This window comes from Acanthaster planci, linkage group LG18 (assembly GCF_054643075.1).
Source record: "Acanthaster planci isolate LZ-2023a linkage group LG18, COTS_SCS, whole genome shotgun sequence".
Classification (NCBI taxonomy): Eukaryota; Metazoa; Echinodermata; class Asteroidea; order Valvatida; family Acanthasteridae; genus Acanthaster; species Acanthaster planci.
The window spans coordinates 13,049,322-13,076,207 of record NC_141794.1 but is presented as its reverse complement, the minus strand read 5'-3'; the positions used below and the strand labels follow the sequence as shown (position 1 = coordinate 13,076,207).

Below are 26,886 nucleotides of genomic sequence, written 5' to 3'. Positions count from 1 at the left end.
TGGTTTTTTGGCAGAGGGAAGAACCTGCCTCAAGCCAGCAGTGCCTTTGTTCAATCAGTCCTATCAATTACCTTCTTAAGCTCCAGTTCCTCAACCACTAATCCCTGAACAATGAGTATTAAAGCAATTGCTGGAAAGCGATGTAAACAATCAGGATACTTCAGTTGACTGAACAGTAAATGACGTAGGAAATCTCCTTGATTCAGTATCACAAACGCTGCTTCTGTTTTCTTGAAATAACTTGAGATACTGAAATCTGCAAAACTTGGAATGATCTGGGTGTAAAGTAGGAGATGGGAGGGACATCCTGATAATAAGTTCAAAGACACAAAATGTGGTACATTTCAAATTCAATCCAAGATAAAACCCTTAACGTGACCCGAGCTTGAAGTGACAATCTGCAGCTAAATGAGAGCAGAAGGGGAATGGAACAGCTGTGGTTTGTAATTGCTTTGAACAAGTTGTGTCATTACCTATTAATGACAAGCCTGCGAAGCTGAGATACGTAAAAAGGGCCTCCAATATACGTATAGCTGTGCAAGTGAAGCCAAGATAGTATCTGTACCAAGACTTGAAATAATTAAATCCCCACACAGTAAATGCTTTATTACTTTTGTCAGGTCATCACAGACTAACAGCTGGAAAGTTTGAAGGTGTCTCATTATGGCCACATGTGATCAGTATTTACTAAATCTTGGGAAAAATAAGATGAAAATTTCCTTCCATTTTTTTATCGGGGGGGGGGGTTGTATCTCAGTGCAGCAATGAATTGCTAAATATGAGCTTCATGTGGGCACATCACATCACACAGACGGATCAAATTATCTACTCAAGGTGAAGTCTTGTCTGTGACATATTTAGAAGTGTAATGATTACAATTTTCCATGTTCGGAGCTGAAGAGTAGATCCTAGCTATCAAACAAAGTCCATAAATACTTGCCAGTTTGTTTTGATACTGCCTTGGTGACATTTATCAAGGTGTAGTGGGTCCTTCAGAAAGGGCATAAATAGATGGAAACCAACATTACGCATTCCTAACGCTACATTTACATTTATCAATATACTCGTATCTACCTTTCCTGGTACATACTGTGCATGTACTTCTCCACATACAATGTACATGTATTCTGTTTGCGGTATCGATATTTTGAATTGTCCATGTGTATGCCCAGTGTTTTCTTGGCAAAATTTACTGCAGGTTTCATATTATTAACAATCCAGGGATGTAACAAAACCCAAACATCCCACAACTGACACCATAACCTAAACAAACTGCCAAGCCTCCCTGAATACATTTTTCAACACTGGTCAAGCCATACTGCATGTACATGCACGAAAATGTGGGGGGGTGTCTCGATTGATATCTTTTGGACGGCAAGTTTGAAATTGTCTCGATCTCAATCACAAAACTTGGTTAACATCAAACTTAAAAGCAAACTAAAAACCCTACCGTATTCCAACACACGAACTGCATACACTTACATGTAACAAAGTGTCGGTGTACATATAAGTTATGGGGGGGTATTACATGTACTAGTTGCATTGTACATGTACATGAGGAGTGTAACAGGAAAATGAAAGCTCAGCATAACTTTTGACAGCTAGGGCACAGAAACGGGGAGTCCTTCCTGTCCGGTGGTTTTCACCACACAGGATCCTGAGTTACATGTACATCTGAGGGAACCAATATGAGGCCTGGCTGACATCACCAGATCGAGGCCAAATCTTGAGCAGCCATTCAAATCAAATCTCAGCTCAGCTAAGAAGAGTTTTGCTTAAAGGAGAGTTACATGTACATGTACATATGTACCAGCCAAAAACAATGCATGACACTTGTACATGTACATGTATGTACATATCCCATACTGTTCCCAGCATACAAACATGTACATGTACCGGTACATGTGTACAGCTATCTCTGCTTCACAAGTTGCATATAATTACATGTATGTATGTATTTAGCACTGAACTCAATTTCCTCTTGCATCAGGCAGCTATGTACACATATAGCCATAAAAGGTGTAGCCTACAGATGGTGGATTACATGCACATGTATTTGTAACTGCTTTGCAGCATTCCATCCACAATCTTCTTGGCTAAAGACCCAAGAAAGCTAGAATACTGATTCATTTTAACAGCTTGGCATGAACCACCTGGTTTACTGGTACACATATACAAATGTACCAGTATCACAAAACAAAAGTTCATGGGAGTTGGGGATTAGGAGGTCAAAAGATTTCCTTGCATCATCATCATCATGAGACACTGTTTTAAAAACAAAACGGGTAAGTCAGACCATCTGTTTCTCTCCCAGTCACGTTTTGAGTGTGTGGATATACACTTGAATGAAAGCAGGGCCAATGAGGGAGCGCGGATTTGAGGAAGGGTCATTTGTTAATTGGACAAATCCTCTGCCAGAGCAACTGGCTGAACCAACAGTGACGAGGTCAAAAGGCACTAACTTTGCTCATCGGCCAAACAGGAAGGTTTCAGAGGGTAGGGATATACTGAGGATCTTCAACTGGACAAACACAAAATACAGACTGCAAGGACGATCACGAAAATGGGTTAAACGGACAGACCTTTCTGACAGGTACGGTATAACCACTACAATTGACAGTGTGCGCATTTTTGAAAGGAATTTAAACTACATGTACGCAAACTTCATGTACTGCTGATACATGTAAGTGCATTGTAACCTGCTAAAGTCAGCTTTACGCAAGCTTTGAATAAATACCGGCACCTTCATGTACATGCATGTACAAAGTACACGTAGTAAAATGTTTAAGACATCTGCACTAATATAAAGGAAGTACTACATGTGTGATTCAATTCTGATATGAAAGCTTCTTCCTCTCAACAGCTAGGCTTTCTTTAGCAAATCGCCACAGCTGATTTTGTTTTCTGGAAAACTGTACACTAAATGTACGTAATGCAGCTGGCTGGCTGACAGTGGATACAATACTAGGGGTTAGCTATGGGGTACAAAATGGCACTGACAAAACACATGTCCACATGAAAGCACTGACAGCTACTAACTTTCACCATGGAGCCAAAAAAGACAGGTCCATGTTTTCAAGTCTTTCTTGACACCCAAAATTGAAGTGAGGTCTACTCACCTTCTTCCTGTTATGAATAGATTGATTATAAGGACGCATGCAGACGAACACGAGCTTGACCAGACTTGCCATGATGAGGAAAAAATGAGGGCGGAGACACCTGTCCACTGGGAAAAATTTTCGGCAGGATGGAGAGATAATTTCCTCTGACTGCTGGAGAGATAATTTCTTCTAACTGCTGGAAAGTTGGTTGATGATTCCTCTTCAAGCACAAACAACAGTTACCCTGATAAAGCCTGGTGTCTGACTGGCACAAATAGACCCTCACAGTAGTGCAATATGACAACCACAATCTTGCATCTACATGTAAGTCACTTTTGGATTGCTATTTGTCATTTGACATAAACCAGGCTCAACTGTAATCTTAACAGTAATGTAGACGTCCCACTGTCTGACAGAAATACGCTTGATGGTGCTTGAGCAAATCCAGTGTAAGAGATTTGTCTGAAAGTCTTAGTGCTTATAACAAGTAGAAGTAATGTACAACCGTTTTGCTTGAAGATAAAACTGAAGTAAAATTCTCCAAAGTCTTATTCATTTCAAGAAAACAGACAGTCACTAATAAGTGATATACATTCTATGTGTGCATGTACTTTGCATAATCCTTGAGGTTCTTCTATTCCAGGAACTCCTCTCCAAGAAAAACTTCGAAAAAAAAATCTGGATCCTGTGAAGACAGTTCTGCAATTGCCACACAATTTGCAGGTTGTAACAGCTGTTACTCTTATAAGATTTGCTAAAATGCTTCATACATGTGGCTTATCAATCAAGCAGCATACAGTAAAACCAGTCTTCTGTCACCTGTTCCAATCATAGTATTCAGAAGCCGCTGCGTATTACATGTACATGTACCAAAGTCAGGCCACAATATTCCAAAAATTTGGACCAGTGTATTCCAATAATCAAATGATTTTTTTCAGCAGAAATGCCCAATTCCAGAAAATGAGAAAGCTTGGATCACTTGACTTTGGTGCTGTTGAAGTGTATAGAAGTGTTGACTTACAACCTGCTTGTTACAACTAAGAAGCAACCGGTACACATGTACATGTACCCGTGTAAGTCTACAAATGCTTGTAAAGAAGGACAAACTGCTTCTGAAGTAATCCACGTTATTGGATGCCTCGACTGCTGATGTCTGGGATGATCATGGCTTGCTGGATATGTGGCTCAGCGACTCAGTTTCCTGTAACTAGTCTGTCACACCCTGATGTCCGCTTTTTATGCCTCAAGCTCAATTCAGAAAACCATTCCCTAACAAGATGCTCAAGACTTCTCTGCTTGAATATTTGTAAAGTAACTGGACTGAGCAGAACAGCTACATGTGCATCTACACTCTTGTTACTCTATCGTGCATGTTATGCATCCAATCAGTACGTCGAGCATGTTCCCGTATGTAGTAGGTTTCACAATGCCAAAAAATTGGAGGTGTTTGCAGATTGCTGCTGAAGATAATGAAGGAACAGAAGCACCTGCTCACTGCAGACTAGTAGATACATGTACTTCAAAGTTATCTGCTGTTTCTTCATTGGTGCTGACATTTCTAATGGGGATCATCAGGAATCTAGTATGCTTGCTGGTGTTTTGAAGAATACACATCTAAAACCAACACCAAAAGTCATTCCCTCAAAAAAACCACTATGCGCTCAATATATAAGCTGATAAGCTCTCCAACTTCCAGATATTCACAGCAAGTTCTGTCCATGTACGATGTATCTCTCCGACAGCAGACTTCCCACAATAAATATAGCCCCCTTCACCAAAATGAAGGGAAGTGGGGAAAAAGCCGGTGACTCGACCGACTTAGCACGAGACCAAAATAGGAAATTTCCGTCGGCGTTGCGGCAAGTTTTATTTTTACACCAGCTGGGTACTCTCGATAAAAAAAGGACTGTGAAGCAAGAGAATGAGTCATCTTGTGCATGTAAGCCTTGGTTCGCAGGTGGTCTATAAATAACCCTATCTGAGAAGATCTAAGCACCCTGTTTTAATACAGGATCTGATTAAATAAAGTGAATTTATTTTAGGTTCACAACACTTGCATAACTAACCAGATATACTGGGAGTTTAATAGAGAGGATTAAAGTTGGATTAGTAACATTCTTAATGGGTGTGACGTACTGCACTGGTACATGTCCATGTGCAGTAAGTACACAGAGTGCCCTCTAGCATAGTTAAAGTTCATTAGCTCAATTTGTGGACCTAAACTAATCCCCCAAAAATATTTCATGCAAATAAGATAGATACAAGAAGTAAACATACAAGTCCTTGTAACACTGCCCTTTAGATCACATGCTAATCTATTGGCATCATACATGATCCAAAGATGGCACTTTTTGCAACCTATGTATTGTTATTATGAAGGTGGAATGGAAAGCGCTTGCCAGTTTATAGCCAATGATAGGGGCCTACAGTACTTTCTCCCCTGCTACCGGTAGATATACAAACACTGTTCTTTCTCCATCAATGATGTTGCTACTTGCAGTATGTACATTGTACAGTACATGTACATGTGTGGACATGTACATGTGTGGACATGTACCGGTACATGTGTGGACATGTGCATGTGTGGACATGTGCATGTGTGCACATGTACATGTGTGGACATGTACGGTACATGTACGGACAAATGATGCTCATATCATCAGATTACACACTTGAGCTGTACCAAAAGTGGGCACTATTTCCTGAGCAACAGAGGCTCCTTTGGTACAAACTGTGCATCGCTGGTTCACGACTGACTAGGAAATGCAAGCCTTGCAGTCATATCGCTACAGTACCAACAAAATAAACACGGCTCTTTTCAACCAACGTGGGGATGCTTCTGCTTAAGACAAAAGAAAAGAGTGATATCTTCTCCGGGTATTGTGACATTCCCATTTGGTAAACAGACCCATGAAACTGCTGATACTTGTAGGAAGGCATACACACACCGGCACTTCATTCCATGATTATGTTAGTGACATCACTTCTTATTTGCCCATAACAAGGGCCTGGACTTGTAATAGCTTAAGTAATAGTTGTTAGGGGAGACTGCTGCGGTGTCAATGTTGGACGGCAGGCAGGTGCTGTCACTAAACAATGTTCCTACGGGCCTTTCCACATGAGTCAAATCTCGGGGTTGACGCAGCGTTGAAAACTGACGACGATTCACACTTGAAAATTTTCAGCCCTGAGATTGATTTCCACCCGCGTTGAACTGGCTCGGCCCTGCTCATGACCTGGGTTGAGATTTTTCAACCCGGGTTGAAATTTTTTTGTGCCCTTTTCAGGGTTGAACTCACCCAAACAAGCTTGGTTCGCATGAAATACATATACATGTAAGTGTGAAACAACTCCACGTTGAAAATGGGGTTGAAAAATCCAATCATGTGTGCAGATAAGAAGTGGTTGATTTTACTACACCCTAGTGCACATTGCAATCCTTTTACATGAATCATTGAAAAGAAACAGCACCAGTACACCGTCACTAAAATTGAAAATTTCAATCCTGTGTCCTGAGATTTCTCAACCCAGGTCGAAAATTTGTTGTACCCATTTCCGGGTTGAACTCACCCTGATAAGCTTGGTTCACACGAAACAAGTGTGAAACAACACAGGGGTGAAAATGGGGTTGAAAAATCTAATAGTGTGTACATAAGAACTGGTTGATTTTACTAAAACGGTGCACTTTCCATGAACATCTCCAAGGAAACAAAACTGGAACTGAAAGGCTACATGTACACGCAAGGAACCAAAAAGTGCTGATTCAGCATGAATCAGCACATTTCAAGAGAACTTTCCATCTTGTTTTAGGTAACGGCAAACAGAAATATGTACATGTATGTTAATGATTCTCTTTACAAGGTGGAAGGTCTTTAAAGATATTGCCAGAACATCAGTTTTGCCTTTTTAGAACTTAAAATTCACAGTTTCTTTGAAATTCACTACACCCTAGTGCGCATTGCAATCCATTTGTACATGAATCATTAAGAAGAAACAGTACACCAGATGTGACTCATTTACATTTAAGACAGCACATCCATCAAGTGCCAACTTGACTGAGTCACAGCTGATCCAAAATTTAAACTCTCTCTTAAACATTTAATGGGAGTTCCAAGGCTTGAAATAGTACCCAGGATTTTAGTACAAACTCTAAGAGCGCTGTTCTCAATGTTTAACAGAAGTCCACCATGGCTCAATTGAAATCATACACGTGTAATAAAAAACACGCACCTAAATGTACCATGATGTTGTCATTAGCCTGATACAGCATACTCACTGTGGTTTTCTTGTTCTTCTCCCATGTCTGAGTGTCAGAAACATGGACGCTAGTACTGTTGGCAGCCATTTTGTCTTTCTCGTCCAGTCCCGCGTGGACCCAGCTGATGTTGTTTCACGTCTAACTGAATCTTTTTGGTGATGCGACTAAGCAGTCCTGTGGTAGCTCACACGCTATCAAGTGCAGATTTTAGGACCTTGGACGGAGGGAGTGAAGTGCTGTTGCTGTTATCGGTACTTGGCAGATGTCATGGCTACAGAATGGGTCAAAGGTCATATGATAAGCCAAAAGTTAACAATTAAAACAAAAAAATGTTGCAGATTTCGCATTGTCATTGATAACAGTGGTGAACAGGTCCCACTTCAAAAACGTTCAAAGGATAATTTGGGAACGTTGCACTTATCAAGATTTGCCTGTTTGAAATTCCCTCAGAGTTATAAATAGTAGATTTTTCAAAGCTGTACACAAAGTTCATGTAACAACTGCTGTTTCATCTCAAAGTGCTACAAAAGGGCAAAGTCAGGATATAAAACTTGGGAGCAAAAATGTTTTCTCGCAAAGCTACACGTACATGTGTAGGGTAAAAGACTGTTAATATCTGGTGTCATGTATGAAAAAAAGCGACTTGTTATATCTGTAATAACACTGCAATACCACATACATGTACGCCTCACATTATCCCAACCAATTAAGCTTTGTAATGTTATTTTTTAATGTTGCTGTACAGGTGCATGTATGTGTTTCATGTGTTAGCTTTCATTGCTTCAATCTTATCAAACTATAATTCAATCCTTTCGAACATTAAAATGCATAAAAGTTTGAATTGCCATAAACTACTTGCAAACAAAATGGATGTTGCCAATTCGCTTTACTCATGAAGAAACTAAGGTCTATCGAATTAGAAGTCCATAACATGTTATTCCGCCACTTTTCTCTTTATCAGATACACAAACTATTCAGCCTACATGTTAAGTGTACGTGTAAAATGTACATGTACAGGTGAAAAAAAAGTAATATATCCTTCTCTTCAGACAACCAATCAGACTCAGGTGTTCATTAATTGAAAGCTATTCCTCAGAATCACATCAAGATGTTTCATGACTACAGTGTGTCGGTGACAGAACAACGCTGACAATGACATTTACCCTTGAGAATTCTTTTCCTCTTTGAAATGTCCTTTCTTCTCTGGCAGCACCTGTCAGCAAAAAGCTGTGAATAATTTGATATATGGGAAATTCTGATGCTTACTGACGGCTTTTTGTTTTCTCCAAGTCTGGTCCACGTATGTATACTGGTACAAAGAGGCGTCATCTTTGAATGTATCATACAATGGAAGATTTACACACAGTGCCATTGTACATGTAGAGTCATTTCTGTGCACAGTTTTGACAACAGTTTTTTACATGTGTACATGTAACGTATCTGTGCACCTGTCTAAACGAAACAGCAATGTCACATACATGTACTAGTAAATACAGTAGCTGTCATCAAGAGAGCTGAAATTTGACAGTACCGGTACTTTCATTTATGTTACAACATCATCAGTAATTGAAAAGATTGAATACAAATAAAATTGATACATGTACACTGTATGCATGACGAATCCTAAGACTAGTGAAAGATGCCTCAGAGGACTTTTTTTTAACTGCCGTCTGAGTAAGTGCTCCTCTAAGACCACTTTCCCTCAGCAGAAGAACCAGGTACATTTACCCATCTTACCAACTGAGTACCTCCCTGCCCTGTTGCATGAAACTGAGAAGGTCCTTGTAGGTGCTCTTACGTCTGACAACCCCATTAGGCACAAAACACTCATGTTTCTACGTCTCCAACTCACCTAAACTTGGTACAAGTCTATCAATGTTCCTCCGAACATGTACCACTGCATGTACATGTACGTATGTACGGTGTATAATGTACAGTATGTAATGTAGGCCTACCGCACATACTGTACAAATACATGTACGTACAGGTACCGCGGTATGTTGAAAGAGAGGCTGGACTTGCAAGCTACAAGTACAGTACTTGATTAGGCCTATAGGATTCTTGTATGAGTAACTATACATGTGCATGTATGTATACACATACATGTACCTGCACCGGTACATCTATGAATGTACCGGAACCGTGCTAAGAGTGTAAGGGTTGTTTATTTGGAAATTTTGTACGATGAGTACATGTACTTGTATTCCCTGTATGCCCCAATATGGAAATTAAGAGGAAACAATGAAGTGTTCTCTTCTCAAGATGTTAACTTTAAGGTGCGGTGGAATCTTACAATGTATACATGCACATAACATCATCTGTAGGAGCATTAAAATGTCAATACCTCCCCACCATACGTAACTGATCTGCAGTAAAATGTACATACAATTAGTGTGTGGAAATAAAGCCTTCTCTGGTCATGTATCTTTATAAATCCTGAAGGCTATCAGACCTCCACAAATCCAACTGCATCATTCTGAGATGATTGTGACTGTTTCTGGACATCATGTGGGAAGTTGTTGTTTTTTTATACATTCCATCTTTTAATTCTCACTCAAAGCATGCAGCCAGCAGACTCAAGTCAGGGCTGTCCAAAGCAGAGGACAGAAAATATCCCTTGCTGTTTAAAGCAAGAGGATGCCCATTCATGACAGCTTCCTCATGAAAACTGTTCCAATCACTGACCCAGCATCAAGTCTAACCCATTCCAGGCGTCAACAGTATTCCCTCCGGCACGCCAGTTTCACAGTGACTGCGTGTTAATTGCCTGCTCTTAGTGAGTCCAAGCACGGACATGGCTTTCCCCTTTCCTTAGGTCTCATGGACAGATAGCCGTAAAATATCATCATAAGTGAAGTGTCTTATACAGACTTAAAGGTCAACACTTGGTATTTGGTGAACACAAAAATTCATGAAACAGAAGAAACGAAGTAGAGGGCATGATGTTATTTCTTGGCTCTTTTTGAGTGGTTCCTGAATGAAGGCAAGAAAAGCATATCTAAGATGTAACAGACAAGTGATGTTTCCCAGTAAATTTAATTTACTTGTACAAATAAAATATATTCACTTCAGTGTATGTACAATACATTTAGTATGTACATGTACTACATGTACATGTAGGTTTTGCATAGGCCTATATGTATATGTACACAATGTTTGTGTTGGAAGCTTAAACTCATATCATCCACAGGTACATGTGCTGGTGTATACAACTGTACTTGTACAGTGTGTATGTATAAATTTATGGTGGCCATCTTGTATAATCCATTTAATTTGTACATTGTTTTACCTTGTCTTGGCTTGTTTTGTCAAACATGCAAAACGTCTGGTTTCTAGATACTGTACAACCCCCGGTACTTACACATATACCAGAGAACTGTTTTGGAAGCACTTCAGTCAATAGTATACAGTAGTTTCTCTCATTAGGTGTATATCTACGCAAAAACATGCGGCATGATGACGTGATTTTGTAACACCTGAAAGGTTGCCAGCCGCACAAAAATAAGTTTAAAGCTGATGACAGCTCCATCTTTGGGGTATAATTAGTACATAAAACCGAAAGTACATACGCATGTACGGAGTATGGTACAGCGTGTATGGTGTATGCATGTACTGTACGTAGTACATGTACATGTATTCTATGTATCAAGAGAGGGAACAGTGTAATTTGACCACCAGAATAAGAAGCCATTACTGCGGTGGCACAATGCTCGTGGACAGGTGGTATGCACATTACATGCCTCTTCGACCAACAGGGTGTCGTGATTTGCCAAATGCACGTGCGCGTCAAGCTGAAGAATGTGTGTGTGAGTGCAGTGCCACCGCAGTTAGGGCGCCTAATCGGATTAGTCTACAAAGGTGTTTGTCTCTGTCTTTCCTTTTTCCTACTTGCAGCCCAACCAAGAGAAAGGTTCAAATCTTCACCCTTCCCCTTCCCCAGCAGATCTGACATGTACGTGCACATGTAGGCCCTCGTGCACCTTGTTATAGGGAAGTTTTCTAATACTTTTGCCAAATTAGGATCAATTAAGGTGGCAGGAAATTTTGCCAAATGTTTATGTATCTAGTGCAACCAGCAAAATTTTTCATAACTGCACAAGAAAATTTTCTTCATTCAAGAAAAGAAAACACCTTCTCTTGTGTCACGTCCCTGGAAAATTTTAATAAGAAAAACATACAGACACCTGTAATGCTGTAAATTCCTCTATTGAGAGTTCATTGGTACTATGCGTTAGGGACACTGTGCGCGTATGTAGTGTACAAATACATGACTACCGTATCACCACAAACTTATCACAGGCAATTGATGGAACCTGCATGGGCATAAATCAATTACAATTTAACCCTAATTGCTGTTCAAGTGCCCACAAATCAAAACATCTCTCACACTATCCGTTTATCTAACAGCTAGACAATGCCTCTGTAGGTTAGAATTGTAACCCTCCAAGTCACTCTCACGAGTCACAGCTATTTTATATTCATAAGGGTACACTAACATCCTAGCTTCATCTGACGATTGCACCAAATTTCCTGTGATTTCCCAATGGATATTTTTTCCATTTCAGAATATACCGTAATCTCTTTACAGCAGACTGACAGGCATCGGCTCTGATAGCCGGCAGAACTGCATGAAATACACACATGTGACCCGCTAAGCAAAAAGGTGTATTAAGTTGCGCAATGCAAAAATGTGTAATGGCCCATTCCATGTGCCGAGGATTAAAATATTTGGAAATATTTTGAGGCCAACTGCTTAACCAGAAAGCCTCTGTTGCTAAGGAAAACTAAGAGAGTGTCTAATTTAAGTTTAATGTTTCTGTTCGTTATGTTTAAAGGGCATGTGATAAAATTAAACTGCCTGGTATACATGTATGAATATCTAAATGGCAAACACATGTAACTCCAAAATGCAAAATGCAACTGGGATGAATTATACGTGTATATCAAATGAAAGCTTAGGATGTGAGCAATTTGATTAATGTACACATACATACTCAAATTCCAAAAAGTCTGACATAATACTTTTTTTTGCAGAGCCGGCCACATATTTCATATGCGTTACGCTATTCCCCAATGAGAAGTATTGCGCCTGAATTCTGTGAAAATTACACCAGTGATTGCCTGTAGTGTGTAGCATACCAGCTCATGTTCATGTCTTCATATTCTTTGTTACTGAAACTGAACAGATTTCAGTCTGGAAGATTTTAAAATTGCAATCTAATTAACCACTTCTGAAAAAGCTAATGGACACGAACAGAATAGAGCATACCAATGCCACGTCAAATCCAAAACATCTTCTTTCAAAACAAACCCCATCTTGGACTGTACATGTAAAGGAAAGGACCTGCCACTCTGTACATGTATGTTAATGTCACACATTGTAGTCTTATTTGAAATTAATTCTTTGGTCAGTGCAACCTCAGACAACCATTTCACAAACAGGTACATAACCCACTGTTTTCACTCCATGAGTTTTTTTCACATTTATGTCCCAAACCCTAAGGAGAGTGTTATTTTCCATTGCAATAATCACCTATGAGATGCTATACGACACTTCACAAATAAAGTCAGGAATATTTATATTCACTCCTGATTGTTTGCTATCAATATGCACACAGCTTTACGTGATATACATGTATGTACTCACAATAAAGCCACAGATTTTAACAATTCTACAATTTACATTTAGAATAGTGCAAAACCCTGCATACATGTACCAGACCCACATACATGAACTGTAAGGTACCATACGTACTTCTTGTACCTGGTACATACAATTCCCTGAAGTACGGTACTCATGGAAAATGTCTGAAAATAGCCCACGAATCCAACAAATCCAACTAAATGCTTGACATTTCTGTCAGTTGCTGATACTGACTCTTACAAATTCTGCCAACAATGAATGCTTATTATACGTTCTACCAGTAGTACGCATGGACTACATGTACAAATGATAGATTAAACAGTAAAGCTGAAGTGGGATTTTCTGAGAAGGCAAACAGCTTTGTGAGTAAAAGTATCAAATAATGTCTTCACTGTAACCAAACTGAATGCGTCATAAGGCTTTGCACTAATACTTTGTGCTTCCAGTTGTAAGCCCTCATGACAAATCCAATTACACTGTGTCAATTTTCATGGCCACGCCAACCAGATTAAAGTGCTTATTTTATTTTAAGGGCAGAAGGCTAACAAATGAGGACTGAAATTCAGCAAGCGGCGGCGTTGCGAGCGCTTCTCAAGTCGAACAAATTGCAAGCAGCTGCTCGTCACACAGACTTGGTGGGAATAAAACATGACATCACGCAGCGACACAGGTCCACTGATGAAACTGTGCCTGAACACTCCCACACAAGCAGCCTGATGTGATCAACTACTGCAAATCTGTTGGTATCATCACACATCACCATGGAAACGGGCATTACACATGTACTGTATTTTACTCAGACCTAAAATGCAAGGACCTGCATGTTCAGGTAAACAGGTTTCAAGGATACTGCATGAAATACCCATCAATACATGTACATACATGCACATGGGCGCTGTGATATCCATCCAGTTTGATAACTAAAAAGGCAATGTTTTGATTTGTACATTGTTTTAGAAAAAATTACACTTTTTAAATTGTCTCCATTGTGTGATATCTGCAACTCCTACATGCACTTTACATCTCAATGATGAAATCTGCACATCCACATGCACATGTTCATGTATGCACCAGTACATGTGTATATAGTGCAACGACAGTGCCCAATATAAATTTAAGTCAAACACAGCAGTGCCTGAAAAATATGAATAAACCAATCAATTCGGCAATCTTCTGGGTGCTATGCATTGATTTTAATTGATTCAAAGTGACCTCCCCTGAGCACAGGGAAAAGTGCCCTCTCCTAGAAATGCTAAGCCTGCTTCATCAAAATGAGTATGCCACTCTTTTGTACCTTATTACTCTTCACAATAATTAGACAGATTCCCAAACTTGACAATACAAGTATCCATCCATACTGGTGCATTATCCCAACAAATACTGTGATGGACAGCTGTGCAGCGTTTACAGATCTTGCATATTACATACACTGTCGGCAGCTTTCATCTCTTTACAGTGCAAAAATTAAACCTGAAGCCATGAATGCAGCCCAATGCTAACAGTAGAAAAACTCTGCAAGTGTTTCTTTTCCTCAGAAACAGAACCACTCATTCACGGCCACCGGACAGTGACAAACACCTCAGTTTGAATTTTCGACACCTTCAAAAACACCTTTAAAAGCAGCGATGCTCTGAGTCACGGGTGTTACTTGCATGAATACCAATCTCTACTCTGCTTACATGTACAGTATATACAGCTGTCTGTCGGCTTCACTGGTACAGGTGCAGACATTTCCACTTTTAGAGCAAAGGCGTGCATACCTACATGTTCATGTATGCATTATTAGAATAGGACTCTCGCAGACTGAGCAAATTTGTTAGTCTCGGTGTTTGCCAAAAAATAGGATTGTGTACCGTTGGTGCAGGTACTGCCGAAGTTGTGTTTACTCAAACCCTGTCAGCATTGAAAAGATGACTAGAGGGGGCAAATATTAAAAATGATCTGTCAGACGCAATGGAGGAGGGGCACAGACACTGGAAAAAATTCAAAGCATCAGACACGAACACATTATTGCATGGATAAATCTTCAAGTTTTTGTTCGTCCTGAGGCATACATGTGCACAGCTGTACTCTTACCATAGCCGTGAAGGATGCATGCATGTACACATCTTATAAAAGTTAAGTGTTTGCCAGTACCGTACCTGCATGTCAAAAAAATTCTTTTCCACAACCAGATCCATTTTCTCATTGTTACAGTAAATGGCAACAACTTTCTGCTAAAACCAAGAAATTCCAACTTTATCAGACCAGATCGTACCCTTTGTAAGCACAACCAAAGGCCAAAGTTGTACATGTATTAAGCAGAGAAGCAGAACTGGCGCAAATTTCTGAATGGTAATCATGTACCGGTAGCACAACTGTAGTTTAACTGAGACTACTCACAGTTTAATACAAGTCCAGCTTTTCTGTCAGTGTAACCTTTCAGCTAAATGTATTTTTAGTACATGCACAGTATGAAGTCGATCCATAGGGAGCAAGGTGCATTGTGCCAGGTGGTACAGACGACACTCATCAACAAGGCCCTACTTCCCACCACAGAATGTAAATTGACCATGGCTGAAGAGGGCACTTGATCTCAGGTGATGCTTAAATCAGACTGGGTTTATGAAAAATGACCAGAGTAGCAGGGATTCTGCTCAGTGTGTGTCATATCTAATGACTTTACCTTGAGTCTTGGGGTCAGGGCAAATATTTTGATGCTTTTCCAAGGCTTTCAAAATCACATATTAAAGACTCTGCATATAGGCCCTAGTCCTATTAAACTATTTCACTCTTATTTCTAAAGCATTTTTCCAGGGAGCTTTCTGAATCCTTCAGTCTACAGGCCTTCACCACATTGTGAGGACAATCTCTTTTGTTTTGGAAAAGTTGAGACCGAGTTGTGGAATGAAGCGATTTCTGAGGAGGTATGACATGGTTAACTGAGAATGAAAGTATATTTTGCCCATATCCTCCATCACTTGTTGTTGTTGTTGTTGTTTTGTTTTAATGGCGCTTTCAGCAACTCAGGCTATTTACGCCAATAACTGTACGTTTATTCATACACTTAATTAATCAGCATCACATTACGGAGTTAGGAAGAAAGTCCAGTTTTAGAGGCAGGAAGAAACTGGAGTACCCGCAGAAAACCTGCGAGAGCGAGTATGGACTGGAATCCAAATGCACTTAAAGCCTGGGCCAAGACGGGACTCGAACCCGGGCCTCATTGGTGCAAAGCGAGGAAAGAACTGCTACGCTAACCCGCTCCCCTCCTCTATCACTTTAATACATGTACTGTATTTAAATCAGGAATCTAATGTGCACAACAAAGTGATGATTAAATACAACTTACCATCTGCCTAACCTTGCAATGAAATACATGCCAAAGATGAACGCTTTTCAAGTCTCAATAGAATACTCTGCAGTCCAAAAAACAACTTTCTTATAAAAGTATCTTATCTGGTATTTGCCAGTTGTTTCTGCCTATATTCTCCAATGTCAATCATATCCTAGTTGATACATTTATGAATCTACTGTCTACAACATGTACACACTGTCACAATGGTGCCCTGTCTACACAAACCAGTCAAATTCCCTCAAATCGTTGTCTCTTTTATTGATGCAGACCCGTTCTGTCTATGCACGCAGACTGATGTAATCACCCTTGCCACATTCATTGCTACCCAGTCAACCTTATACATGTAGTACACGTCTGTTGTCAGCAAAATATTAGGTACACTTTTTTATGGGCATGTACAAGAAAGCAGTAAGTACATACGTACTGGTTCATGTAGGGCAACACGTATAGTAGATGGCTAGAACACCGACAATTTTGTCCAACTTACGGTATTATATGAGGAGCACAGAAAACTGTCCCACTTCAAATGTTCCGGATTTCAGATCTGGTTAATTCTGACAGAATCAGGAATATTCTGCTGCATTTCCCTCCTATTCCAAATACCATGTACAGCCTCACCTACATCCTTGTCATACAAGGCAAAGTTCAGCAAGGCACTCAGTGGTCAGTGGTTGTTGCCCACAGCAGCATGTGTTTGCATTAGAGGTATTTATTACCCTATCGCTGACAGAATCAACAGTGATTATGTGGGGTGTAGTAAGCCTAGCAACCCCACTCTCCACAATAACTAGTTAATAAATAGGCCCTTAGGGAATGGGTAGGGACCTCAGATCAATGCTCATTGGTTGATGAGGTACACTTTGAAACCCTGTGGTGGGTTTCTGTTTGACTCCTGAAGACGCAGTACTTAACTTTTTGTCCTAAATTAAGGTCATGAGATTTACATGTACATGTACAGTGGCCTTGAAATGGTCTGCTGTATACTAGGAATGAACATGTAGCCTGTAGGGCCTACATGCACCTCTCCCTCATCAGTGGGAGGGGCCAGTGATGAGATGGAAGGTCAAATACTGCAGACAGACTGATTTTGTCTCTGCATTTCAAAGGATTTTTATTTGTACTGGTACTCTGAGTGACATGGACATGTTGCACTGATGGGTGTAAAGAGGGGGCAACCCCCTTGTGACACCCAATTGAAAAGGGAGGGGGACAAGACAAAATACTGAAGAGATAAATAAAAGAGATGAAAGGGAATGCTAATCACCAGTTTGCTTAAAAAAAGACCAAAAAAACTTGAAATTAACCCAGGATTATCGCTGATGAGTGCTTTGTCCCCCATTGCCCCCTTCCTATCCCCACCACCCCCTAGAAAGAATGTTGGCCCCACCTCCTGGAACAATATCCTGGTATCGCACTTTCACATGTTGAAATGACAAGCCTGTTAACACTGACTGTGACACTATGTCAAATTTCACAAAAACCTCCTTCAATTAGTCTGCAACAGCTACCTGTGCATGTGTACTGATACCTCCTCCCTCCTCCCCCGTACATTGTAGCCTAAATCTTCATACATTGTTATGATCATGACTGTCTTGTATTCACTGGGAATGACCCCTTTCCTCAAGAGCTGCATCCGTAATAATGCTCCCCTGCATTTTGAATTTAGTCAGGATGAAAATAAGTTACAATGTGATCAAAATTTAACCTTCCTATGCAGATTACACGTACATAAACACAGACTATGCATGACCGGAATTACTTGAACTTTGGAACTTCTGAAAGACAATCTGTTTACCACAGATACATACATGTTACCCACAAGCCACATGCAAATTGAGTTTTACCCTAGACTTTGCACTTGACTACAGGTGGCAACAAAACATAATTAATGACTCAAATAAACACCATAGACTGACTGAAAGCTTTTACTCCAAAAATAGTTGAGGTTATTTATAGCAGTTGTTTTTGACAGAGGGAAGATTATCACTAAATGTTTCACCTGTGATTTGATACCCATTATTTGGGTAACACTTCTAAAGCAGGTCATCACATCTTACCGATCACTGATTCAACAATTTGGATGCTACTGCACCGTGAAACCAATAAATGACCAATGTTGATGGCTAAAACCATCAATGTCAAGGATATGAAGCATTCAGGTTCAAGACCTCATGTGGTCATTTTGTTTTTAGCAATGCGACCGTAATGCGTGGATTTCATAGTCATTTGTGAACCAGTGAAGTGCAATTCTTACCAAAGGAGCCTGCGTTGCCAAGGAAAATTGCGCCCTCTCTTGGACCAGCTCAGGGCTTATATGTGTATGGCTCATTTTTTAAATATTTACATGTAGATCCAGCAGCTGATGAGTCCACATGCTTAGCACATGTGTAGTACATAAAGCATGGGCCTCAGGACTTCACCATACTGGTACTGGGTATGCTAGTCGCAGACAAATCAAGGAGAACAACTCAGACAGTAGTCAATAAAGCCTTACATAATTCAAATCACAGGCCAGGTACATGTACATGTACGTCCACCTCCTCACCCGTTTTACTCTCTCAATTTGTGATGTGATAAACTTAGCCTGGCATCTTGAGTAAGCAACATTTGAATACAGATGTCGTTGATAACGTTTGTGTACTGTACATGTTAAATGAGAAATTTGATCCCCCGCCCACACTGCACAGCAAATTTGCTTTTGACCAAATGTCAAATCCTGACATTTAAATACACCTCTCTGAACAAAGAACATTTAAATATGGATATACATGTACTGAGATGGATGCCTATCTGGGCAACCTATCGGATAATACAGCATGTACATTTACAATTCCCCTGTGCAGAGGGAAATGCATAGCTCAAAGACTATTTCAGTTGAATCTTTTTTTGTGAGACTCGTGATGACAGCTTCTTTTATGAGAGCCTGTTACTAAGTCTACCAGGGATGTGAGTGGCCACTTTAAATTAAAGCTGAAAACAGCTTGCAAAAAGCTGAAATGTAAAAAGTTTCCATACTTTTGTACCGACCAGGTGTACAAAAAAGCTGAAATTCAGGGTCAATATCTGAACATAAAAAGCTGAATTCTCAGATCGCTGATCTACATTTATAGAGAGAGTTGTAGGAACAATTAGGAAACATCATGTTCCCTCTTCAAGGAAGATGGTGATTTGGTAAAAACCTTTCCTTGTTAATGAAACAACTCACATGCTCATCACCTGAAGACTGAGTTTCAACTTTTTTTTCATATTCAACTTTATCCAATTTTGCAAAATATTCAACAAACTATCACAACAAACACTGCAAGTGTCTTAAGCTGTGATCCACTCACTCAAATGCTGCCAACATCTGTGAGAAAGAAATACAGCAACATCTCAAAGAAGGTCTCAGGCTCTGCTCAATAATGCTCACAAGCTCCAAGAAGACACTCAGCTTTAGATGCAATCCACTCTCATCCCTGCCTATAGCAAGAACTTACAGTTTGTTCTTCCACTTAAGGTAAATCTTCCTCCATGGCCTCTGAGCTGGCTAGCTTCATTTATGGTGCCATAACATTCAGAGTAAAACAACCAACAGAGCTGCACTGCAATGGCCTTATACTGCATGGAGTGTACCTGAACTTTCACACTGGATATGCTTAAAGGTTGCACATTTACATGTATTTCCCAGAAACGAAAGCAAAACCTGAGGCCAAGGATCCACTTGAGACTATAATTGTAACAGAGGCTGCATCCGAATCTCGTCTAGAGCTAGGTCTAGGTCTTCGCTCCGTTGGAAATGCGTGGAGACGCGTAGACAATAGACCTAGCCGTAGCTCTGGAAGCCTGTTTCGGACACGGCCCGAGTCTCCCACGGTACCCTGTATGTGAATCACATCAAACATGTACAGCTGTACATGTGCATGAATCTACATACGTACATGCACATATACCGGCATGGTTATAATGAATACATGTACATGTACAGCAATCATCAATGGTATATGTACATGTATATATGCACTGCTAAAAGTCACACAAGTACTAGTGTGTACTTGTAAATACCTGGTACATATTAGTGAATCGAATACTGGTACACCCAGTACATGTACAACTGTATACTGTAGGTTTACATTGAAAAGCACTCAGAGATGATGGTTGTTCTTCTTGAACTGTCATCAGTTTAATTGCATTTTTCTTACCCCCTTGCCGTAACTGTGGGGTCCCACGTCCGCCTCACTCCCACGTGGGAGCAGGGTGGACGTCGGACCCCACAGTTTATACATGTAAGGGGGCACATTTTTTCATGGCTTCCTTGACTGTTCCTAATTTTAACCTAAACTCCCTCTAGAGCATTTTCATAAAGGGAAAGCCTATAGACATGGCTTAGTCTACAGGGCTCTCACAATGTGCAATATGTACATGTAGATACTGTACATGTACCAAGTGAATCACATAAAGCAAGATTGCTTTTCTCCACAAAGTAGGAACAGTCCTACCACTATTATTATTCAATCCTATCTTAAAAAGAAGAAAAAAAATTCTCGGATGGTGAATAATATTGTGTTAATTTTACTGGACCAGACGACCTCAATTTGGGAAGAGAAAGGATAATTTGGCTGTAGATATTTAATGGTACCGGTGGTTTTTTTTCAAATTGTTCAGAAACGCGGCACACCAAACATTTTTTTGAGTCTGAGTAGATAACACGTACCGTACCCCGGCACCTTATAGCCCAAACAAGAAGGGGCAAAAAAGGACAAATACATGTATGGGTGAAAAAAAGAGTAAAATATGATCAACTGTACCAGTAAGGTATTGAAGCTAAGCTTGCATGGGGTATCTTAGTTGAGAGAATTGAGTTCTCAACCCGAGCTCATGCAATTTGATGTTAATTGTCCCTGACCAGTGATTAATGCTGTGCAGCCACACAAGAAAAAATACAATTACATACGTACGGTATACATGCAGTGATATCAGATGGCCATACAGCGATGCCTGCCATGAGGGTCTGTGACAATTTGAATAATGCTAACCTGCCATGGATAACGTGTGCAGTTTGTGCTGTCTCATCAATTCTCATCAAGGTCTTATCTCACTTGGGATTCTGGAACTGCGCCAGTCAATGTACACAATGCATCCATCCAAGAAAAACGACAGATGCATATTTTTTCCTGTCGAATGCAGTCATCAAGTTGTCTAACCGTGCAATTATTTGAACAGCAAATACACAGGTATCAAATTTACTGTATCAAATGATTTTTGACAATTCTGCAGTGCCCACGGTAAATTTTTTTTGAGTGATTTCAGAATGATTTGCTTGTTGTTTAAGCAGAGCAAAATTTCTCTTGCCATCACTATACAAATCTTTCTCTACCTGTACAATTTATAATTGTTTACAAAAACAGTATTCAATTAATTCAGTCAGTTACATGAACATGCAGTTTGCAGATCCTTTCTGCTACATTTTAATTACTGCAGTAAACAGGTACATGTAAACTAACAAATCATGAAATGTGACTCACAATTTCCAGAAGATTTTTTTTAACAGATTTTTCCAATTCAATTCTGGAACATACATGTGCAAGAACTCAAAAATCCTTCCAATTTCTTCTGCCTTACAAGATATACACACATGGTAAGAACATTGGACAGTGAAATTTTGGATCAGGTACACTTGTAGACAATGTCTCATTAAAACCTATTCAATGTACATGTATGCAAGAGATCTCCAAAATTGAATGTGGCCTGAATTCCACTCTCTAAATGACCGCATCTATTCACGATGAGGCGCAATCCTAAACGCATAGCACATTCATTACACAACTGCCCCAGGCAGCTGAAACAAGCCAGAAATTCGATTTCTCCAGCAGGAATTGAATAAAAAAAGCTTTCTTGCCGTCAGCAAGCCACGCTGGCCGACCATCCTCAGTGACAAGGAAGATGAGCACGTCTGGAAGATATCAAGACAAAACTTCCTCATGGATGGACGGGCCCTGAATGACATTTAGATTGAAGATAATTTTACATGAATTAGATTGAGACTGCTGATTTGGCAAACATGTTCATCATGATGGAAATTTAGGGCTAAGGGAAAAATGATGCACTAAAGTCTGCATTATGATGGCACTGTCTACAGCCTGGCTCCTGCTTCATGTACGGTACATTAATTAAACACTTCCATGTCGCCTTGTATGTCTGGAAACTCTTCCCAGATGTTTGGTCATCATACACAACAGTAGCAATAATGCATAGATCTCCATTTTTTGTAGACTTGCTGGACTACAAGAAGAAGCTGAGATACTACTGGTGCATGTACAAATGTGTAACTTTTGCTTTATTCATAAGAATCAAGTTACAATACATGTACCCCCTTAAGAAATGAAAAGTGAATGTAGGAATGTCCAGCTGAATGGACACTCTTTCAAAGTGTATCAGTCTGTCAACAGCACTCATCATGGGCAAGAATGGTCCAGGAGCACCCTCACCTAAAAGGGAATGGTGACCATCATTTTCATCCCAGGAGGATGAGCAATGGTCCAACAAGCAAACATGTGGTTCATTCAGGTTTACAAAAAAGATCTTTGAGTTAAAACACATTCTAGAGACCTACACCTGAAGGACACATACGATACAGTGTATTGATGTGGCGAATCAAGCTGAGCACAGTACATTTGTACTCTATGTAAGCAATACGGACAGTTACTGTACGACAACAGGAAGACCACATTTGCTGCCAATCAATATTATTTATGACATACATGTACGTGTGTACTGTACCGATTGTTCCGGTATTTCTACTATTAAACAACACATTGTTTGCTCAATGAGTTTCATGTACATGTATACAGTATGAAACGCCAACTTACAGACATTACCTGTACATTAACTTGTGCAAACCACATTATTAATCTGATAAATTTGTACTGTAAATGCAATCTTTTTTTTTTTTTACTTTTGGAACCCAAACAGTCAGGAATCCTCCGATTAAAATGTAATTTTTCATGGATGCCCTGGAGGTTAAAGTTCTAAAAGGTGCATATTACATGTATGTACGGGGTAAGATCACTAGATAAAAAAAATAAGCTCCAAAATTTCAAAGATCTATTTTGGTCATTAGCAACTGCTCATCTACAGTACTAGTATACATGTACATGTAAAAGGTGACTGTCAAATTAAACCTGAAAAGTACAGGAAGCCAAACTCATCGGATCTTCCGAGTTGCATGTACTTTTTCAGTTTTTTCACATAATTTCAGTGCTTAACATCCTCATTAAATACAGTACACGTACATTGTATACATTCCATTCTATGCGATATTATCCTCTAATACACATCAAGTAAACTTTTTAGAGTCAGACTTCATGTACAGTGTACTCAACATATTCTTGTCATTGAATTGCCCAATCCACCTGTCCATGAAACGATTCAAAACTGCAAATTATGTAATATCAGAACCATCCGCACACAAACTTATCAAGGGTTTAAAGGGGATACTGCAGCAACGTTGTGTGCATACGGTATGCATTTAAAGATTTCATTCAGTTGTTAATCTGAAGCCTTTATGCTGGCAGTTGTTTTACACATACATGTACATGTAGCTACATACATATACATGTATGTACGGTACATTTACATGTACAGTGTGATTGCTTTACAGATTAACCACACTTTACAAAGAAACTGTGGGAGATACGAGTACATTAGGGGTGAGATTTCTCAGCTTTTCAGCTGGTTTCAGCTTTTTGTGTCATGGATTTCAGCTTTTTTTCCTCACTGGCTGTGTACATAAGTAGAGGAGATTTTCACAGTTCAGCTTTATGTCTTTTTCCAGCTGTTTTTAGCTATTTTTATCATTGGTCAATCTCATCCCTGGTACATGTACGGATATTCTACCTATCAACATGCGTTATGCATACGCGCATCCTGATTAGTACAGTGAGCACAGTGTACACATTTGTAAAGTATCCAATTGTGTATGACGGACAACTTGCTGCAACCAATTCAATGGAGCACGGAACTCTGGGATTGCTGAATGCCCTTCTGAAACCTCCACATCTCCAGGTATCGTACTGCCAACAGGGTTTCACAAGTCTGTGTTTTAACATTAATTAATACATGTATGTACATTTACATGTACCTGTAATGTACACTGTACAAGTTGAAAAAGAAGCTTCAAAGTAACTTTCTTGACAGGAATTTTTTCATATTAGCTGTACATACGGTACATACATGTACATGTACCACTGTTGGGTGTATAATGCAAAATACTATGTACATTTTTAGAAACCATAAGGGTTCTACATGTACATGTAATGTGTGGTATGGAAGTTCTTGAATTTAATACCACAAAATATTTTGAGCACACTATAGGCAGTAGTGGTTAACCAAATTGTACACCTCAGCAATAAGACTTTGAGTTTTCTAAAATCTAGAATCAGTCCACAAGATAACTGTGGACTTTAGCCTACAGAAGCACAATGGAAACTCACAGCAAACACCAGAAAATACTAACTTCACCAGGACAGCAGGTCATCACAACTGCTACAACTCTGTAACGGAAATATACTGTACACATATTTTTCAGCAAACCTGGCGAGTGACACATGTATACAAAAGGTGTAGATTCACCGTAAAGACAGGGTCATGATTCTGACATCAATTTCAACATTCTCGATGACTGTCAAAGACCAAATTCCTCATTTTGTTCTTTATTTTGGTGCATCTAGTTCAGTGCCTTTTTAGGTGATGCATATCGGTATTTCTGATGACCACTCGATGAGTGATATCTCGTAGGAAACTACGTGTACCTGTAAATGAAGAAGGTAAATTGTAACCTTGGTAATTGGCACTTACACTTTTCAACTGTAGACACAAACGGAATGTGCATCTCTTCACTTTTTTTACTGGCCAGACTCACAGGACACACCCCTACTGTCTAAGATGACAGATCGAATGCATCCACCTGCAAATTATCAGAACAACCTGATGTACAGACACGTTCAGTACATGTACAGTATGTAGGCCTCCCTCGTGTGATTCTATTCACTCTGTCGTTGAGAGATCCTGTAGTATGCAGATCATGTACTGGAAGCAGTCGTGCTGATCACAATAGTCCTTTCCTGTCACTGACGATCGAGAGCAAAAAAACATGAGGGTGACAGAGGCAAGAAAACTACTGATTTTCCTTTTTTCTCCGCTGATAATCAAGTCGCATCATGTCACCAACCTTTCACTTGTGATGCTGCTGCCATGCAGAATGCAAAGAGCTTTCAATCATTTGTCACACAAGGAGGGATAAAAGCCTGCCGTAAACGTCGGGGGAGGGATACTGTGTGACAAACTTGAAAGATTCAATTGTACGTGTATGTTGCGTGTGCACCGTAGAATAAGAGACTACTGCTTTGATATGTGGTAGATGAAGAGAGTAAGACGACTGCATCAAAATCTTCACTGTCACCATCCTAAGCCTGCCTAACTCGGCATAGTGGGGGGAGGGAGATCACCATGGCAACATGAGCTGCTATCCTATGCATGCGTCAAATCTCTCTCCCACTCTAGGGAATTTCCAACTTATATGGAGAGGTTTACCGGTAGCTTACGTTAAATTTAAAACATTTCCTGAAATGATCTCGGTACCGGTACTAGTACATGCCAACACACAAACACTTCTCGAGCCAAATCTCACATGGGGGTTCAAAGGTTAGACTTACAAGTGACACCTCCGTCATGTTCTTTCAAATCTGCACACGTGTACATGCATGGCCTGAATGATTTTATTTTCATGATTCAAGACACTTACATGTAGAGTGTACATCCATGTACACATGTATGCTACCAGTAGATATCGAAGGACTGAAGATGTCAAATCATGTTACTCGTGATGAGTATCCACCCTAACATGTTTTACCTTATACTCCAAGGCACTGCAATCACTTAAGCAACCAATCAATGTTGGGCAGTGAATTTCCCAAATGAATAACTCAACTGTCAACCAAGTAGTTACCGGAAGTCAATATTGCTAGCTGGTATTCCAATCTTATCCAGGAAGAACTAGTACATCATGTAAGTATACCAGAACTTACAATGCTGCCTTTAGGAAGAAGATCCATTATTGCCTTGGACTGATGCAAGAAGCCTGCAACCAACGGGCAAATGATTGAGCCATAGGGATCTCTTCCATCATTAAGAAATTGGATGCATTTTGCTGAAAGGTCAGAATGCACTTTTCTGGGCTCGATCATCAACCCAGCGGTGTATATTCTCTACACTACACCGTGGTCCAGTCAGTATCAATAGTGTATTATGGGAGCAAGCACAGTATCAAGATGTTAACACTGCATCTAACAAAGTTAACTGAAATTAAGCTTTTACCCAAACGATCCTCTTAAAATTTCAATTTGATTTCACAGGCACATGTACGTGAGGGAGATTTAGGTTACTGCTTTTAACAGAACAAATACCATATTCCATAGACGAAGTCCAAATGGTTGACAAGCCAAACCTGCAAAATTCAAGAAAAAGCTGAAGATCCCCACTACATGTACATGTAGTCCTCAACCTCACACTT

General features: G+C 39.9%; 2 protein-coding genes across 11 annotated transcripts in view; one reads left to right on the top strand and one right to left on the bottom strand.

The window, feature by feature from the left end:
- ift52 (intraflagellar transport 52) overlaps nucleotides 1–26,886 on the top strand; it is a 44,960-nt gene that overhangs the window by 2,748 nt on the left and 15,326 nt on the right. For 3 of the 5 annotated variants that reach the window (XM_087148810.1, XM_087148808.1, XM_087148809.1), the window contains exon 1: nucleotides 24,309–24,380. The exons of 1 other annotated variant lie outside the window; for it this stretch is intronic. In XM_087148810.1, coding sequence (XP_087004936.1) covers nucleotides 24,324–24,380 — 57 coding nt within the window. In that variant the 5' untranslated portion in view covers nucleotides 24,309–24,323. Of the gene's footprint in view, nucleotides 1–3,297; nucleotides 3,426–24,308; nucleotides 24,381–26,886 lie in introns of those variants that run through there. One more of the 5 variants, XM_087148811.1, reaches the window with a different exon arrangement.
- LOC110985681 (serine/threonine-protein kinase Sgk1-like) overlaps nucleotides 1–26,886 on the bottom strand; it is a 40,889-nt gene that overhangs the window by 11,731 nt on the left and 2,272 nt on the right. For 2 of the 6 annotated variants that reach the window (XM_022246871.2, XM_022246875.2), the window contains exon 2: nucleotides 7,378–7,630. In XM_022246871.2, the coding sequence (XP_022102563.1) occupies nucleotides 7,378–7,446 (69 nt within the window). In that variant the 5' untranslated portion in view covers nucleotides 7,447–7,630. Of the gene's footprint in view, nucleotides 1–3,119; nucleotides 3,251–7,377; nucleotides 7,631–16,764; nucleotides 16,987–25,172; nucleotides 25,732–26,886 lie in introns of those variants that run through there. The other 4 variants (XM_022246874.2, XM_022246872.2, XM_022246873.2 and 1 more) reach the window with 4 other exon arrangements.